The 20,361-nt window shown below is 36.6% G+C and overlaps 1 protein-coding gene across 3 annotated transcripts in view; it reads right to left on the bottom strand.

The window, feature by feature from the left end:
- Positions 1–20,361, bottom strand: part of ARMC8 (armadillo repeat containing 8) — a 104,712-nt gene that overhangs the window by 48,830 nt on the left and 35,521 nt on the right. For 2 of the 3 annotated variants that reach the window (XM_081826967.1, XM_081826972.1), the window contains 8 exons: positions 16,380–16,451; positions 14,643–14,785; positions 14,441–14,538; positions 10,787–10,879; positions 5,519–5,599; positions 2,662–2,737; positions 2,475–2,565; positions 810–870 (listed from right to left, as the gene is read on the bottom strand). In XM_081826967.1, coding sequence (XP_081683093.1) covers positions 810–870; positions 2,475–2,565; positions 2,662–2,737; positions 5,519–5,599; positions 10,787–10,879; positions 14,441–14,538; positions 14,643–14,785; positions 16,380–16,451 — 715 coding nt within the window. The remainder of the gene's footprint in view (positions 1–809; positions 871–2,474; positions 2,566–2,661; positions 2,738–5,518; positions 5,600–10,786; positions 10,880–14,440; positions 14,539–14,642; positions 14,786–16,379; positions 16,452–20,361) is intronic. The other variant, XM_081826970.1, reaches the window with a different exon arrangement.

The following is a 20,361-nucleotide window of genomic DNA, read 5'->3' as shown; positions in this document are numbered from 1 at the left end:
TTTGTACACTGATAATGAGAGATCTCACGATCATAAGATGATACATAATCAATTTATTTACACTTATTTTGTTCTTTGTAGCTAATAAGATGTTTAATATATTTAATATATTGTTATCTTCAAAATGACCCTGTGGGATAGATGAACAAAAATTTTTGCCTCCATTTTCATGAGGCAACAACAAAAGAATAAGGGAGGTGCCCAAGGTTACTCAGGTCAGTCAGGGGTGGGAGTGCTGAAACCAGAATCCAGGTCTTGTAACTTTTAGGGCCAGTCTCTTACCTGGGTTTTTCTGAGCTCTAGTTGCTTTTGACATGTCACAATGATGCTGATAGTTTTCATGTGCTATTTTTTTCTTTTTCATTATGTCTTTTGATTATCTGCCATGAGGGTGATATAAAGTCTTTGTCTACAGAGCTAATGAACTGCTTTCCTATAAAACTATGTTGCAAACTTAAAGAAAATCAAGGATTAAAATATATTTTCTATTTCACCTGAATTTTACATATTTTTACAACTTCTAGATCCTCCTACTTTCCATAAAAATAAAAAAGGTGTGACAGGAAAAGAACTACTTCACTTTGACTCTCAAGACACATCTAAAAATAATTTTTTAAAACTACATGGCATTCCATTAAAAACAAAAGCATGGTGTTTTAATATTATTTTATGCTATGCACATATACCATAGTTATAAATGTATAAAAAGAAATAAGAGAAAAAAAAAGAAATGGGAATACCAATATTTATATTCAACACTTATGACTGGGGAACTTTTGCATGTGTTTAGAGAGAATTAATTAGCTCACCTTTAATACAATACAGTTGTCATCTGTCCGAATTGCTCCAGCTCTACACATGTAAGTTAAACTGGAATAAGACGGCAGAAAGTAAGTTTTTGCTTGTGTTTTAAAGCTTTAAAAGAAAAATTCCTTGCCTTTAGGATTTTATGGAAAAAAAAAGACAGCTCCTCTTATTTATCTTGAGGGAGAACGTTTTCATATTACCTTTGATGAGGTTCTGCCAATTTAATACTCAAAAACAACTGATATATACAACAATAATTCAGATATTTTTCAAAAATACATACAAAATTGTTTTAAAAATAAAGGCTTAATGAACAGATAAACTTTAAAGCTAGGTGCTGGGCACAATGGAGTTCCTTATAATTTTTTCTAAATTTTTCGTGTGAGAAAGTTTCCATAATAAAAAGGGGGGGGGAGTTAAAAATAAAATATAAAGTTCACATAGTGTCTAAGATTAAATCAAGCTAAGCTGAGATAGTCTAACTCCAATAGCAGTAGTACAAGTATCACAGAAAAAGCACTTAACTTTTAACTCTTAGCGGTAGCCATAAAAAATTAACTAATAACTCTTCAGAGTTCGCCAGCATAGGCTTTGACAATTGGTCAATGATTTGGTTCTACTGAAAAACAATTTGCCTTCACAATTATATCTGGCTTTGAATAAGAATAAAATTACTTGGTACTCCCTAAGCAGGTACTGAACACTTCAGAAACTTAATGAATTTCCTTTTTGGATTAGGGTCCTTTAGTAAACTGGGGGGGGGGCGTTAAAACACTCCATAATCTGGCTTTTATAGAAACCTATTAAAAAAAAAAACAATAAAATTTTTACTTAGATTGTAGAGGATTGAATTGTTTATAGCTCTAATCATCTTAAGACTTGTTACATTTTTTTAAACCAGTTCCATGAGAGCATTTATCTTACTTAACAAAAAGGTTTTTGAAGACAAAAAGCAAACAAGCATACAAATAATATACTCAAAAAACAAACAAACAAAAACAATTCATTGTGCATGAGTAATTCACTGAAAATTTCTCATTCTCGCCTGAAATACTAAAAAGCCACAAATTCTTAAATACTGGAACAATTTAATTTAGCAAAGAACCTTATACAACAGGTGCTCAACCTATCTATTAAATGTATTCATAATTACAGAATTGACATGTATTGAATGCTTAAATGAGCTAGGACTTGTACTAATAAATTATCTTATAAACGGTCACATCTCTATAGAAATTTTATGTCTTGTTTTTCTAAAGATGAGGAAGCCATATTCTCTGAAATCATGCCTTGGTTATCAACTTCAACTAATTCTCACTCCATGATTTTCCTATCTTTATATTTTCTTAATTCTTAGCATAAATTTGTTAGTTAAATCTAATTCTATATTATTTCAACTGAAATACAAGGAGAGTACGTTGAGAATATAATAATTTTCTGTGATCGTCTTAGCTGTTATATGAGTGCTGCTGTTCTGCATGCTACTAGTAGTACACTGAGTAAAAAACTCATGCCCATTTAAGAAAATGTGAGACAACCCCATGACTTGCAAATTCCAAAATCCTAAAACAAGATGGGGATTGGAGGTGAGCTAATTAGGCTGTCCAAAAGTTCTCTAACGTATTGATAAAGCACTGCTGTTCTTCCCACATTGTCTTGACTTTTACCATTTTGCTGACGTCAGCTGCATCTCAATAGGCTTATCCCTCTGTAACATCTTCACAAAAATTTGTGGTAACAATTCTCCATCAACCAAAACTAGAAATAAAACAAACAACAAGAATTAAGGAACTCCTTAAATATACAAAGTTCATAAATTAAATCATGTAGGTGCCACTGAAAGTTCCAGCCTACCATTTACCAGGGTCATCGATACCTGGGGGTTTTCAAAAGCTAAAACTGAGAAGCATTTCAGTGCTTGCATTCGAACCTGTAACAATAAACAAAAAAATGCATTTATCTTGATTTTGCAAATATGAATTTTAATGTCTCAGATCTAAACTCTTCTGAAGAAACAACTGTTTAAATCTGCTTAAAATACTAAAAGGCCTCAAGGGAATAAAAATAACACCTGAATATCTGGAGTACAGTAAGTTAAACTTAATTATAAAAAGTTAAAATTAATTTTGAAGTAACAGAAAAGAAAAAACAGGAAGTAGCAACTAAAATTTAATTAGATAAATTCCTAAGCAAATTTAAAAGAACAATGTACAAAATACAATGTTGGTAAATCAAAGAGAGCTTCATTAACACTTAATTACCAACTGCCTTTCAAGTGGGACATTTCTTCTTCCCAAACTACAAACCAGAGAACTGAAGAGAAGACAAAAAAAGTGGAGGGGAAAAAAAAGTGTACTCTTATAGTTGTGTGTGGGATGGGGTTGTGTCAAAGAGAACAGAAGGAAACAAAGTTACAATAAAAATCTGGAAAGGACTAAACTAACTTAACTTTTATTTTATTTTTTAAAGATTTATTTGAGAAAGAGGGCGCCTGGGTGGCTCAGTTGGTTAAGCGACTGCCTTTGGCTCAGGTCATGATCCTGGAGTCCCGGGATCGAGTCCCGCATCGGGCTCCCTGCTCGGCAGGGAGTCTGCTTCTCCCTCTGACCCTCCCCACTCTCATGTGCTCTCTCTCATTCTCTCTGTCTCAAATAAATAAATAAAATCTTTAAAAAAAAAAAAGATTTATTTGAGAAAGAGAGAGGAGGGAGGATCAGAGGGAGAGGGATAGAGAGCCCCAAGCAAACTCTACGCTGAGCGCAGAGCCTGATGGAGGGCTTGATCCCATGACCCCGAAACCACAACCCGAGCCGAAACCAAGAGTCAGATGCTTTGACCAACTGTGCCACCTAGGCACCCCCTGATGTAACTTTTAAAGCACTGGGTGTTATTCACAACTAATGAATCACTGAACACTATACCAAAAACTAATGATGTACTATTCGTTGGCTAATTGAATTTAAATTAAAAAAACCAACAATAACAACGACAAAAAAAACCACTTACGAATTGTGCTACTATTCCTCAAAACCAGATTACTGGTCTGGGACCATAACACGGGTCAAACCCTTGACCACATACAATATATTTTACAATTTGCAGGAGCTCCTATGAGAACTGTTATTTTTCATTCTTTCTGTTCAGTTCTCACCAGACAATCTAATCCTCACTTCCAAGCCTGCGTCTACAATATGATGTTCTTATGTGGAATTTGAGATTGGCAGGATAGGTAGCTGAAGTGTGAAGAAGCCCTGTCCCTCATCTCAGCAATGATCTGCAGCACAGCATGTGCACACCTAAAATACGGGACCTAAAATATGCCAATGATACTTGGGACAATGGAGCAAACCTTGGCAAAAGAAAAATGTTACCAAAACCTTTTTCCTTTCACAACCTGTAATCTATTATAGTATATAAGGAAGCTTGGTGCAGAAAAGAAAACAAAACAAAAAGAGGGAGAACTGAGGGAGTTTATGAAGCTAGAGGATGGAGAAGAGGAAGAACAGTAAATAGCCACCCCAGCAATTGTTTCTTGATGTGCCAGTGCTGACTGGTTTCAGCCTCCATGAGGCACAGGGTAGAGAAAGCAGCTCTCAGTATATATTTCCTTTCCCTCCCTCTGGCTAAGTTCAAGCTGGCTCCATTCCCCATTCCTATCCTTGTGGGTGCTTCACCAAGATCAAACTTTGGATGTCTGAAGTAGGAAAACATAGGTATTGGCAAGCTGCAATACAGACCAGATTAGAATCAGTGCACGCACGAGGACAGAAGACAAAAATGACTACTGCTCTCTCTGCTCTGCGTCAAAGTCATGGCATACCAGCTCTAATGTGACACAATGACAATGCCCCATTATCTGCTATAACTTGCTAGTTGGACAACAATGAAATGACCAAATTTTTAACTTAATGCTTGATAAAATATCATGATGCTGTTTACCCATATATAAAATACAGTGAAGGAAATTTAATTAACAAGTCTGAAAACCTTTGACTTTTTAATCAAAATACAAAACAGAACACATTAAAAAACAAAGCATCAGACAAAAATCTAAGTTTTTATGAGACTTCACATTTTGAAATACATAACACATTTTTTTTTTTAAGATTTTATTTATTTGAGAGAGAGAGTGAGCAAGAGCAGGGTGGAGGGCAGAGGGAGCAGCAGACCCCCCACTGAGCAAGGAGCCCAATGCGGGACTCTATCCCGAGACTCCAGGATCATGACCTTAGCCGAAGGCAGTCGCCTAACCGACTGAGCCACCGAGGCACCCTTGTAACACATTTTAAATGTTGATGTATATGTGGGTATATGCTCTAAGTTTGAGTCACTGTGGCTAAGTCAGGTCTCAAATATGAAATCAAGGTATTTCCTGATATAGCAAGCCATTGTTCCTACATACTTCAAGGCATCACCTCATGTGCAGCTTTCGCACTGACATGAGAGCAGAAGAGACTGAAAATCAATAATAAATCAAGCCACAATCATATTCTGAAAAAAAAAAAAAAATGAAAAGGCAAGGGTAGCTTTTAAAAATTTTTAAAGAGGATTCTATAGGTAAAACAATGCCCCATAACATTTTATTGATAAAATGTTATTCTTGATCCCAATATCTATCAAAGCAATAAAATATGTGGGCCTCCATCTAGTTCAAGACTCTAGAAACCAAAACTAAAGTACAAAAATCTGGCCACAATTTTTAACATCTTACTTTGTAAGATACTGAGGTTAGTAGGTGAGCAATATTCTGAACTGCACCATGGTTAAATAAAATTGTTTGATGATCTGGACCCTGTAAGAAAAGAGAATATAACATTAAAAAGAGTAATGATTGATTCCAACAAAACACTTACTTAAATGTAGAAAAGTTCATTTACTACAAATTGTCAGCTGCCCTTCTCTTGCACAAATCCTTCCTAATAAAGCAGGGTAGACAAAGGGCTGCCATTTCTTATGTCATCCCAGTTCTGTAGAACTACTGCTTCCTTACCTACCCCCAAATAATGAAGGAGGCACAGAAGCTATCCTGGCACAGGCCCTTTGCAGTTCTTAAATAACACACCATCACAGCAACAGAACCACTGTGAATTCTGCATTTCATGTGCACAACCTTACACTATGCCACTGGAGAGAGTAGTAGTCATTCTTGCAACTTTAGACTGATGAACTAGTCAGAGGAACTCTAAAACTAATTAAATGCAAGAAGAACTGGACCAGAGCTTAACCTACCTCAATACATCAGGGAAGTTTGAATTATGGATGGTGGAAAACACAACACTCCATACAGAGAAGTGAATGTGTTTTGGTTTCTGTTTCTATCTCGTTTCTCTTCTTAAATTACCATTTCTTAGAGTAGGAAGGTAAAGAAATGAGAAAATTCACGATTTTATTTTTCACCAACTGTCTTCTACTAAGCAATTTATTGAAATCTTCAAAGTGACAGAAGCTAAAGGTTAATGCAAGTCTTCGAAATTGCCAGTTTGTATGCATTGATTTTTTAAAAATATTTTTCAATTTTTAAGTAATCTCTATAACCCATTATGGGGCTTGAACTTACAACTCCAAGATCAAGAGTCGAATGTTCTACCAACTGAGCCAGCCAGGTGCCCCTCTTACGCAATGATTTTATGTACTACCCGCCCACATAATGAAGTCAAAGCAAGGATAAAGATGCTACTTCATGCTTATCATTATTCAGAAGAGAAAAACACAGCACTGAAAGTTGGCTACCTATCTGGGTTCACCAGAGAAAACCAGTTGCTAGTCTAGAAAAAAAAACCCTCTCCAATCAATTTTTCCAACCCACTATTCAGCCAAGTAACAATGATCCTGAAGATGCTCATTCTTTCCTGGGCCAAAATATCCATCATCTGAAGTGGGGAGATCAGTATTCATAGTTCTGAATCAGAAAACAGCTATATTCTATTTTATAGGTAGTAATTCCCTGAACATTTTATATAGCATTAAAAGGCTCCTTTAAAAAACAAAAACACTTCAGCAATTTCCTTACTAACTTCTAATTTCTGATTTTTTAAGATTTTATTTATTTAATTGATAGAGAGAGACAGCGTGAGAGGGAACACAAGCAGGGGGAGTGGGAGAGGGAGAAGCAGGCTTCCCGCGGAGCAGGGAGCCCAATGTGGGGCTCGATCCCAGGACCCTGGGATCATGACCTGAGCTGAAGGCAGACGCTTAATGACTGAGACACCCAGGCGCCCCTAATTTCTGATTTTTGATGCAAAATATTCCACACTTTACTCAGGCAAACCCCCATTACGTATATTAGGCAGTTTCTAATGTCTCACTATTAAAAACAATGTTCTGTTGAACATTAGTAAAGCCAGCCCCATCTCAGTGCAAACTCTTAGAGTATGAGGATAAATTTCTTGCATACACTGCTTGATATATTTATCCCTACATATCCACCCAGAATAATGCAGGCTTGCTTTCAGAACAACTAAAGATACTGACATTCTCAGGGCACAGGCTGGAAGTATGCTCTTTATCTTCCTACCTCATCTTCATCCATGCATCTGGAATTCTAATCATAGGTACTAATTATTGGGTACTTGCTATGTGCTGGGCACTGCTCTAAATGCTTTACTTGAATCGTCTCATTTGAAGCATGAGTCTCCAGCTTATTCAATATAAAGATAGTTGTGGAGACTATAATGGGGAGCCCAGGAAAAGAAGGGTCTCCTAAGAATATGACCTATTTTTTTTCTTACGTAGTATCAAGTAGGTAATTAGAATAAATTGTGAAGATAAGCCTAAATTACACTAGGCTGACATACTAAGGTGTTTTTTTTTTGCCTTCCATATAAATTTTAACATCCTAATTTAAATATTGGCAGTGTTTACGAGAATAGCTAAGTAGACAGGGTACACCCTCTACCCTTGCACCTCACGGCTCTTCTGTCTCTGTATTTCTCTCTGTTCCTCTGCTTTGAAGTGACCTAATACTAATAGATTGTTTTATATTCTTCAAGCCTTACATACATATACAAATACCTAAGTATATCCTTTCCCCTATTTTAACACAAATGGTAGAATACTACATATATGTGCTATATATACTATACATATTGCTTCAAACCTTTTATTCCTTTATACTATTTCCCAGAAATCATTCATATGCGTACATAAAGAGCTTTCTTATTTCTTTTTTGACCTTATTCCGCTGTATGGATAACCCATACTTTAGTACCCTATGGTTAGACATTTAGATTGTTTATAATCTTTTACTATTACAAACATCACTTCAATAAATATCCATGTGCATGCATCTTTAAGAGCCAGATCACTTATGGAATATCTGTACTGATGAACTTATATTATGAAAAAGATCAAGCACAATGCAATTCATTTAACATAACTGTTCCCTGCCTCTTACAAGATATTGTAGTTTTTAATCTCTCAATTTCTTTGCCCCAGAGATTACAGGAAATAATTATTACAAAAGAAGCTCTTCCTCATCCTCTCTGTGGTTGTACACAGGATTGTGTAAAAACAATTGCAAGGAATGGAATTGTTGGCTGAACCAACTAGAGAAGGAGCTATCATTTGATTCTTATCAAGTCTCCCTTAGGTCTCTTCAAATAAACCCACATGGACCTGGGCTAGAGAGGCAACATCCATAGGGTGGGAAGCAAATAAGCCCTCAAGATTTTAAACTCCAAAAGACAGGTCTCAGAAGTTTGAGTAACCTGTTTAAGAAGTGGCAACAATTTAATATTACTAGTCTTTTTTTTTTTTTTCTCCTTAATAAATCAGGGAGAGAATTTCAAAGATATAATTAGGATTATATTAGTACTTAAGTTTTAGGGGAGTCAAAAGGTATATGCCTATTTTTGACTGAGCAGGGTCTGGCACCTTGCCCCTCGCCTTGTCCAAGGGTCAAATGTATATGCAAAGTTGTGAATGAGTCTGAAAATTCTATTATAAATCTTATTTTAAGCCTATATGCAAATTGAACAGCATGAAAATAAAAGGTTTTTATGGTTAATAACTATACAGAGATCATCAGATTAGTTGTTTTCAAAGATTCATGCTGGTAAATTAGTAGAAAAATTAACATTAGGCTATTGTCACTGGTTTTATAAATGCTATAATATTTCCTAACGTTTAGTTATATCTCAGAACACTTAAAATTGGTCATTTAATTACAGTGGCAAATGCTAATTACCAGGCTAAAAGAAATCTGAGTTAAGGTGATTTTCTCTGATAACATCTTCAGCTCTGTTAGTGGCATGAAGATGCCTATAAATTCTTGCTCAGCATAAGATTCTCTCCATTAGTTCTTTTGAACTAATGATTTAATGGTTTTCTTTTATCCATGATTTCAGCTAAAAAGTACTGAGAAGTTTTAGATGAGCAAGCCTAAAGGGATTTAGAAGTTTCTGATGAGTAATTCTAAAAGCTATTTGGGTAACTTCTGGAATGGGATTATTCAAACTGCTCATAATGTAACATAATAATTTGACATGTAGTAATTATACCTCCAGGTCCAATTTTCAGTGTCCCTTTGGGATTACTGTGGTTGTAACTATTAGATGTTGTGCTCTGAAGCACTTAGGTATAGACGCAGAAAGATTTTTAATGAGGCACAGGAGTTCTGGAGTATTCTCCTTTATCTACCTGCCAGGGCTGGGTTACAAGACTTCACTGTTGGAAAATTCTACACCCTATTAAGTTCAGCTCATTTTTAGCAAATGAATTGCAACAAAATTGTCAGTTTCTCAAAGCCTTTCTTTGCCCACTTCAAAAGATTAAGGGAGTGTTTGACATCCCTGGACCTATGAGTTGACTTGCACACGGTCAAGGCAATCTGGGAAGAGAAACTTCAAAGATTTTTGACAAAATTCTTAAATTCTAAACGTCTTAATGGACTGAATAGGCTGTGAAAGCCTGCTAGGATTTGGGAGGTAAGAGTTAAACAATTAAATTATAATAATACTTTTTCTGGAACCAAGTGATTTAATTTTCATTTATTTGGGCAACTGTTCTAAAATAGCATACATGTGTGATCTTCCTGGTTTCATATGTAGGTGTTCACTTCTCTTTCCTTTATTTTCTATAGTTCCCCAAACTCTTCAGTTTATCTTTGTATTATAAATATAGGTAGATGAGTAATGCTGTCCTGAAAAATTTATAGAATCATTAGAAGATAAACATTTGGTTAGAAATTGGCAAATGTGCAGAAATTTTGAAAGATCTCAAATACATAATCACCCACGGCTATCAAAAGACTACACTCAGTATGTAAACTATGAAACAGGACGTAGCACTTTGCAGCACTCTTCAGTTTAGGTTGAGGCCCTTTTAGGAACAGAAATTTCTCTCAACAAAGAGCAGAGAAGAATCTCTCATTTTTCCTTATAGGAGATCACTTAAAACAATTTCCAACAATGAGGGTGTGGGGAAATAGTTTTGATCACACACTGCTGGTAGGAGTATAAAAGGGCACAACCTCTATACAAGACAGTAGGTGGTAAGATTACAAATGCACACATTCTTTGACTCAGCAATGTCATTTCTTATAAAATGTCTTACACAAGGTATTTTTGCAGCATTGTTTTGTAATAATGTGAGACTGGAAACAAGGCAAATGTCCAACAGTAGAGAACTGGTTAAACAAATTATTGTGTATCTATATAGTAAAATACTATACGGCTGTTGAAAAAAAAAAAAAAGAGGGAACTCCTTATGTACTAATATGGAATAGCTTTCAAGATATGTTAAATGAAAAATGCAAGGTACAGGACTTAATGTATGGAATGCTACCATTTGTGTCCAAAAAGGAGAAGGGGATATATACATAGGTCTGCTTATATATAAAAACAGGGGAGGGGGGAGAATATACATAGGTCTGCATAATTATATATGTACAGGTTTTCTCTGGGAGGACACACAAAGAAGGCACATCTCCTGGGGGCACAGAAGATTTTACATTACGGAGAACATTTATTCTGGTTCTTACTTTACAGCAGTGTGAGAAGATCTGACAGATGTACTCCTGGGTGTAGCGGGACCTGCTAAGTAGTGCCATGAGGTGTGGTATCACTGTGGCATCCTGGAGTCGAAGGAAAAGAGAGCACAGCAACAAGGAACTTAGGCACTGTGAATACATCTAACAAACTATTTCCATGAGGAGGTACATACGCAAGCTTCTTAACTTAATCACAGTAAATCAAGTCTCTTTAAAGAACACAGCAAAACAAAAACAAGAGAGTCACCAAAATTGTTTAGGTAAAGGACGAGGGGCTTCAATATTCATCCTCAACAACAAAATACCAGAATGAGAAATTCTCAATCTCTCTCTCATAAACAGCCTATATCCCCACAATAAGACAAAATCATTTCAAAAGACTTGACAGAAATCTGTTGTGACACGAAATGTGACCTGATAAGATATATAATAACAGCCTATAAGGAGGAATTACTGTATAAAAATAAAACTTGACAGTTTTGATATCTGAGATGTTGTGGTAAGTATCAGTTACTCATAAGAATCATAAGACTGTAGTTAGCTAATTTCAATTTTCACAAGATAATTTGCAAAATATCAACTCACTTAGAGCACGTTCTCTGCCTATTGCTGAAACTTAGCAATATACAAGTTGGTGCAGTAGGAGAGAGGAGAATCTGCCCAATTTGCTGCAGGGCTCTCCAAGAATCCCCTTCTTAGGGTACAAAGGGAATTAAAAGTTGATCTGAACCACAGATGGAAAAGGAAGACTTAGCTCAAGCCTCCTAGTCAATGCTGTCATAGTCCTAGAGTTATACTTCTCAAATATGAATGTGCATGCAAATTCCCAGGGGATAGTCTGATTTCTATAGGTTTGGAGTAAGATCTAAGCTCCCAGATAAGGCTGATGCTGCTGGTCCATAGACCACACTTTGACAAAAGACAAAAGAGGGCAAGGAAGGAAACTTAAGAGTACCACTGTTGGGATGAACAAGATTTGGGGTTTCCCTTACAAAGAAAAGAATGCCCAAAATCTTTAAGAGCTAAGTGAGAAAACAGAAGGCAGTTGATTCCCTCTAAGTAGAATCTTTCCCTTTGCTTATTAGTATAACCCTTTGTGTTATCACAAGCAGTTTAAAAACAAAATGAAAAATTTAGAAAACCCCAAATAAAGTCAGGTACTAAATGTATAGAAAGAAAAGAGAGATGAGAGTGTCAAGTGCATGTCTATTTCATAGAGTGGGGAGGGGAAACTGATTCCACTGGCAGAAGACAGGGAAGCAGGTAGCAGCTAAGAAAGAACAGGTAATTGAAGGATGATATGAAAGCTTCTATTAACCTCCTGCAATTACTTCCACCTCCTTTCTTTCCTCCATTGCTCTCTCACCTCTCAGTTTTCCTGTAATAACAGCTTCATCCCATTTCTTCACACCTGCCCCTTTCTGCCAATTGTCTTATAGATCTACAATTTATAGTTGATTAAACAAAGCAAAGAACAGTTACATAATTTGCCCAAAGTCACCCAACTGATAAATAGGATTTCAAACTAGACATCCTACCTTCTTGTAAGTGGACTGCCCTGTTTTCAGTTTAGTGCCTAAGTTGCTGTGCCAGCTGGCTCTATACAGTCCAACTCACAGACGGCAGTTAATTACACTAAAACACTACTCTCTGTCATCATCCCATCCAACATTCTTCACAGAGTCACCATTGTCTCTGAGGCATAAAACAGACATTGTCACTGTGAAAGTCACTTAATGTCCCTGGGTCTTAAATTTTCTTACGTAAAAAAGTTAAGTTGGTGTAGACTAGTTTTCAAAATTATGTACCGTGAACCATTAGTGGGCCATAAAATCATTTTGGAAAGCAAGGAGAAAGGAGTTAAAACTGTTGGCCAGGAGCAATTTCTCACTTACTGGGCTAGGGGTTGGAGAGTAACTTCTAGGTTAAAGACAGGTGATTGGTTTAATCTCTTTGTAAACATCACGATAGGACTTTCAGAGAAACAGACTGATACTTACTAGGAGGAGAGTCCTTCTCTGTATAAAGCTTTGAGGAGGATGTCCCCAATTTAGGACTGCTTACAGTAAACCAGTGGTCCTCACAGAGCGGTCCATGGACCAGTAGCCTCTGAGTTACCTGGAAACTTGTTAGAAAAGCAAATTCTCAGGCCCTACCCCAGACTCACTGACTCAAAAAGTCTGGCAGGAGGCTCCAGCAATCTGTGCTTAATAAACCGTCCAGCTAATCGTGGTCCATGCTCAATTCTGAGAACTGTTGTAGTGAACAATACCAATTTATATGGCATCGCTCCCTGCACAAATCCCTGAGGTGTAAAATTGAGATGTTTCATAATTTAGAGCCTCCCTGCTGTGTAAAGTGACCCATGAACCTCACTTACAGACTTAATGTACCATTATGGGCCAGAGGGGCATGTATCTGATGTGGGGAGGATGGACTGTGGAGACTCATGATATGCCCCCATCCCCGCTTCCACTGCCTATGCCTCCTGATTGCTTATGCTCTTGAAATATTTGTAAAATGTGATTCTAGATAAGATCTCTGACTTATATATGTCCTATCTGACACTGTGATTCTTTGTGTTGGCTCACAACCAGCCATTTTTCTAAAAATGAGAAAGGAAGGATAGACTAGTAACCAGAGGGTATCACATTTGTGGAACTGTTTTTGAAGACTGTCTCAGGAATATTCTTACACACACACACACACACACACATACACACTGTGTGGCAATGGAAAATGTATTTCTTATCATGGACTGCAGATGAGAGAGTTTGAAAAACACTGGCCTGGATAATGTTCATTAAGATAGTCCCATGTAATCAATAGATTAAAAGGCCCGCTAGTAATCCCTAAGGTTTTTTAAAACTACTGAATGACTCCAAAGATCTCTGGATTCTCTCACACATATTCTCGGATTCTAGCCTGGCAAGTAAGCCTCCTGCAAGCCATTTCTGGTTCACTTTTTCTGTTGAAACAAACACTGATGCCCTTCCCACATTAGCCTATTCTGCCCACTGTCCTGCATCCTTTCTCTTACACAGATCTTTCTTAGAATGGCCTCTTTCCTCTCCACTTCTCTAAATGTTATCCATTATTTAAGATCCAGGTCAAATTCTCTGTAAAGCCTACTCTGCTGGATTTAACCTAAAGTGAGTACATTAAATATACTGCCTTAATTTGATATTAAGAGATCAAAATGGGTCTTTTTAAAAATTTTTTTTGACGATTTTATTTATTTATTTGACAGAGAGAGACAGAGTGAGAGAGGGAACACAAGCAGGGGGAGTGAGAGAGGGAGAAGCAGGCTTCCCGCTGAGCAGGGAGCCCGATGCGGGGCTCGATCCCAGGACCCTGGGATCATAACCTGAGCCGAAAGCAGACGTTTAACAACTGAGCCACCCAGGCGCCCCATGGGTCTTTTTTTTTTTTTAAACAGCTTATAAATTCCTCAAGGTCTGATACTATCTTTCACTTCTTTATAATACCTAGAACACTTGATATTTGCAAATTAGCATGCTAGAACTGAAATACTTCTTGAGACTTCTCTGTAACACAGTTATGATGAGTTTTGAGATGCTGAGTAAAGTAGAGGTATGCTGTTAGTGAAATGTAACCGATGATTCAAAAACTTCTAAAACTCACTGTATACAGTAGCTCCTCTGGAGTGACGGGACTAGTGAAGATGGTGCGCAGGCATCGGAGACAAGCTTCGATGAACTTCAGGTCTGGAGATAGTAGTCCTATTAATAGAAAATGGACCTGAGACTCATCCTTTCAGTCCGTATTTTAAACACTACAAACTGATTCTAATTTTTACTTGTACAAAAATGACTTCCTTACATACCTTGCAGTAAGGCAGGGATAATATGGCAATCTAGAAGAGACTTGACATTGTTTTCAGTACCCATAGCAAGACTTCCCAATACCACTGCACATTCAGTTTTCAGCTCTATACTTGAGGTTTCTTGCTGAAGCAAGTACAACAATCTAAAAAGAAGGAATTTGATAAACAGAGGAGACAAAACAATTAAACAAAAGTAAATTAGCTAAAAGTAATGTGACAGAAAAATGCTACCAATATATCCCACTAAAAATATGGTTGGTGAGCTAATAGAAAGTTAGGAAATGATCATTTGTTTATATCAGCTACTAATTTAAAAAAGGAATATTTGGGTAAAAAAAAATCAAAAGAGACTTTCTTCATTTTGAGCAAAAGGACTATTATGTATAATCTTAGAGTTTATCAGAACTATTATTCTGGAAGTTGTCCACAAGTAACAAAACAGCACCACAGTCCATGTTATCTGCCACTCCAGGATATCAAGACTCAGAACATTCAATGCCAAGTACTGTCGGATCTTAAATTTAGACTAGAAAGGGACCTGCACTATCCAGAGGTACGGTTCAGAGATCACAGACGTTTAGCCTAGAGGGAACATTCAGAATCCTTGTGCAGCTCTTCAAGCAAGGGAAACTCATCTTTCTCCAATTTTCCCATTTGGGGAATCAGGAGATCCTCCCATTTCCACTCCAGCCCTGCCTACTGAGCAACTACTCCCCAAACTCTAATCATCCACCACTTATGACCACCTCCTTTATGTTTTAAGGTAGAACACTCATGCTCCTTAAAGTACATTTATATACACTGAACACTAATCCCCTAAGAAAGGCTACTGAGAGCTTTATGGTTACCAAAGTATATATTTAAGATCAGTTACGATAAAAACAATAAAACCATCAATCCTGTATCAAAAGACAGAAATGAAGAAAAAGAAAAACCAAAACATTAAAAAACTTATAGCAACTGCACATAAAACTTAGTTCTGAGTAGCAAAGAGAAAGTTATACAACTATCATCGTCTACCAGAAAGAAATTCAGTTCATCAGAAAAAAGACCAAAATTTCTAAGTTAAAAAACAGCAAATTCTAAAAATTAGAAATTAAAAAAAGAAAAGCCGGATTAAAAATCTAGCAGGATTTTTTTTTTTTAATTAAAAAAGGTTTTGAGATTCCTAAGAAATTATTATTCAATCATACAAAACTGCCAAGGTGGGACGTCCGGGTGGCTCAGTCGGTTAAGCGTCTGCCTTCGGCTCAGGTCATGATCCCAATGTCCTGGGATCGAGTCCAGCATCGGGCTCCTTGCTTAGCGGGTAGCCTGCTTCTCCCTCTGCCTGCCACTCCCCCTGCTTGTGCACGCACGTGCGCTCTATCTCTCTCTCTGATAAATAAAATCTTTAAAAAAAACCAAAAAACAAAAAAACCGGCCAAGGCTCTGAGGAAATAAAGAATCAGGCTGGTGTATATCATCTATCTACCCAACACATCCTTTTATTGCAGGGTTAATGATCTTCCCCTGAATTTCCAAAAAGCATTAATACATTTGCTTTATATTCCATTCTCCGGTACTTAAAAATTTCTAAAGAGATGCTTCATATATCTCAAAGCATTTATTTTAAAAATTAAGAGGCTTTCAAAAATAGGATAGACAATACAGAAAAAAGATGGGCCTTATGGATGAGAATGAGAAATATATTAGGAACAGTATGAATATCAGAAAAGGGATTGATAGCAAACATACCTTGGAACAGCTCCTAAAACAATGAGATTGGCTTTCTGCTTGTTGTTTCCAATTACAGCATTTTTCATGTCTCTGAATTCAGGGGAAGAGAAAAGGGTAAGGGTACGTTGAGACATCACAGAAAAATCAGTAATCAATTCATTCCGCTGTATCTTTATTATGCAACATCTTGTACTGGCAAATATAGAAGTTAGTGACAAAGTCAAATCCACCTGAGTACCAAAGAGAAGGAACAGAGATAGGTGCTGAATGAGCCTGGGAGCTGTAAAACAGGACAGTGTGGGAGTGGGGAAAGTGGGAGATACCCTGAGTACTTGTAGAAGACTTCCAATAAAAAGCATGTTGAGTTCTTCAGAAAAGGCCCACACAATGTATCTGACCTTGTTTCAGGGATCATGACTTTGTTCCTTTCTTTCCTCTTTTTCTGATTTCTTTGAACTGAATATTTCTTACAATTCCATATTATCTCCTTTACTGCCTTATTAGCTGTGCCTCTTTGAATTTTGTTTTATTGTTTTTTTAGTGGTTGTTTTACAATTTACAATATGTATCTTTTAACTTAATCACAGTTAGTCTTCAAGGGATAGTATCTCATTTCATTTGTATTTTAAGAGTCTTGCAAACATATACTTCCATTTCTCCATCAATTCTTTGTGCTATTACTGTCATATATATTTTATTTTTTAATTTGTTAGAAATAACAATATAGTTACTATTTTTTACTTAAGCAGCCAATTACCTTTTAAAGAGATTAAAAAATAAGAAAAAAATCTTTTCTATTTCTCACATATTCACCAGTATTTTTTATTCTAGCTATACTCAGATCAGGAGTAAAACGCTATTCCACAAGAAGAGTATCTCTATGAATGACCAATTGGTTCACAAACACTGATTGGTCCCAAAGGACAGACAGAGAAAAAATAAATGGCTCAAAATAAACCTAGTACTACTAATAAAATGATTAATAAGAAATACTTACCCTAATTGGTCAGTAGTGCTATCTTAATGTAAAACACTAGAACACTATGTGATTCTATATAGCAGTGGTTCTCAAAGTGGGGAAGAAAGCATTAAAGCCCCATAGGGGCATTTCAGAAGTTTATGAGGGTGTCTGGAAATTCTGGCCACAGTTTTACAATTAGAAAGCGTTTTTGTACAGTTTTAAAGAAAACTGTATTTTTCAGTATTGCATCTGGCCCTGTAAATAAAAAAAGGAAATTGCACTTTTTATTAGAAATCATTTCATTTTGGAAAATCAGACCACCCAGCACAGGGGCCACTCCCAGTACTGGAGTTATCAATACCAAACACTTACATACGGAAACATTATAAATTATCTTTAAAAAGATAATTTTTCTCCCTTATAAGCAGGGAAGGCGTTATATTATTTTTGGAGTTATGTATGTGAGGAGTTATATTATTATAGATTTAATTTCAAGGTAGTACAATGGTCATTAAGAAATATTTATGGGGGGGGGAGTCAGGTTTGACTGTGTTAAGACCATCGCTACAGAGCCTCAAAGTTCTTAGTTCACACATTTCTTTCATATCCCAAAATAAGTTCCCCTACATTCTCAAACGCATCTCTTCTGACTCTTTTAGGTGGCAGCAGTCTAACGTATATAGGAAATTTTTTGCCAACTTTGAAACTTAGAATTCTAAAAAATTCTATTATTGGCAAACCATGATCTTGTAGAAAAACAAAGTAGAAAACAGGAAAGTTACTTTAAAAAATCAAAACTAAATGTTATAGTCAGCATGTGTTTCCAATACCAACCAAATTCACTGGCGTTAAAAACCCTGGTAATAATTATAATGCCCTTTCTCCTTAATGACCTTCTTCAATTATGGCAGAAGAATACTGCTATGATGCAGTGATCTGATGAAAGCTGATTCTCGCCACAAGTTTTTGAATGGCATTTTCACAAGTTTTGAGCCAAATACTATTGGCCTAGTCTTCCAGTAGCTCAGTGGAGCTGAGGGTAGGTCTATTTTTTTCAGGGCCTGATCTAGTTCTCTCTGTAAACTATCACTCAGATCTTCCATATGGTTCACAGGGGATAAGTAGGAGTATTTTTTCATTTATGGGGACTTAGCTGAATGAAGCTTACTAGGGTTTTGACCAAGTTCTGATAGACAACTATAAAATTATGTGATATCAAAGCCTCATTTAGCAAAGCATAGTAGGTGAAACTATACATCTAGGCTTCTGCCTCCTTATACAAATTTACTTCCCAATCATCAGCTTATAGACCCTAACTTAGCAGTTTGCCATTTATTTTCATCTTCTTTCCTTCTCTTAATGTGTTTTGTCTATACTAATGTAGCACATCCATTTGTCCAGCAGCTATCTATTGAAAGTCTATTTTGTGCCAGGTGCCATTCTGGATGCTCTCTCTGTTCTGGAACTCCCAACAGGAACATTTCCCGAGATTTCTCTCCATTCTTCCTAAACTAAGCAAAAATGAGGTGTCCCCACATTACCTTATAAACACGTTCCAAATATCTGAAGCCATGCAAAAGTAAATGTTTTTATAGACAAAAACAAACAAAAACCCCTCCAAAACCAATTTTCCAGTTCTCAATAGTTTGCAAAGAAGACATGAAGGAGGCAATTGGTAGTTATAGAGTAAATGCAGACTGAAGAGAATTAATAAAATGGACCAATGTCTAAAGAAATTAATTCTTGCTGTGGTTCTAATAAATAAATTAATGCTACATAAGAAAGAAGAGACGTTAACACCCCCAGCAAATAAATTCTATTCAGTTGTTACTATAAAGGGATACTAGATCATTTCTATGAAACAGTTACAGCCAAAAGAGATAATAATCATCACATACACCCATCTTTAGCAGATCTAAATATGGTATAGGATTCAATTTCAGAGCCAGCCAGAGTGGAGCTATTCTCTCCCTCTCTCTCTCATTTCCTTATCCCCTCCCCCTCATACTTTTCCCTGGCTACCTTTACTCATCTTTCAGGTCTGACCTTAGATAATAATTTCACTTCCTCCAGGAAGCTTGCCCTGACAACTTCCAGGTCTGGGTTAGGTGTCCCAGCTAGCTGCCCTCTATCATAGCACACTCATTACTTTGTTAGGATAGAAGTCTGTTTCCTCTTGACAGGCAAGAAAGCCAGTCTGACCTGAAAATATCAGAGAACTTACTATTGATGGATCACATCATGCACCATACAGAAATCCATACTTCTGTAAAATACAGACTCATAACTATCATCCAAGATGGGGGCACAACAAAATTATGCAAAACTTATATATTGCTTTGAAGTTTACAAAGCATTCCATATCCACTACTTTATGTAATCTTCATCATAACCTTGAGTAATATTAACCCCATTTTACCGATGAGGAAGCTAAGACTCAGGTTCGGGGCTTTTCTCAGAGCTCCACATTAAATGACAGAGCCAGTTTCAGGGCGCCTGGGTGGCTCAGTTGGTTAAGCGACTGCCTTCGGCTCAGGTCATGGTCCTGGAGTCCCGGGATCGAGTCCCGCATCGGGCTCCCTGCTCGGTGGGGAGTCTGCTTCTCCCTCTGACCCTCCTCCCTCTCATGCTCTCTGTATCTCATTCTCTCTGTCTCAAATAAATAAATAAAATCTTTAAAAAAAAAATATAAATGACAGAGCCATGTCTTTTATGCCAAGTGTTTTTTCCATTACCTCCAGCATATCAGGCATTCAGAACAAACTGATTGAAAAGAAGTGAGCTAACATATTTCCTTTTTCCTCCCATGTTTCAATTTTACATTTTTATGCAAAATGAAAAAGCATTTCTAACTTTCAATTAAAAACATCCTTTTCCCAGTAGATCAAAGGAATATATCTCATATCTACCAACTTTTAATGTTAGAGGGAAAAAATGCCTTACTTATATACTCCTGAAATTCAACAATTAAGTTTTGAGCTCAGCACTGTGTTAGGCTCTATGAAGGATACAAAAGCATCACATAATGGGATGCTTGAA

Source organism: Leptonychotes weddellii, chromosome 1, assembly GCF_054177405.1.
Source record: "Leptonychotes weddellii isolate Sample4059 chromosome 1, ASM5417740v2, whole genome shotgun sequence".
In the NCBI taxonomy this organism is placed as follows: domain Eukaryota; kingdom Metazoa; phylum Chordata; class Mammalia; order Carnivora; family Phocidae; genus Leptonychotes; species Leptonychotes weddellii.
Note: the sequence above shows the minus strand (reverse complement) of the source record. Positions and strands in the feature narration are given on the sequence as shown.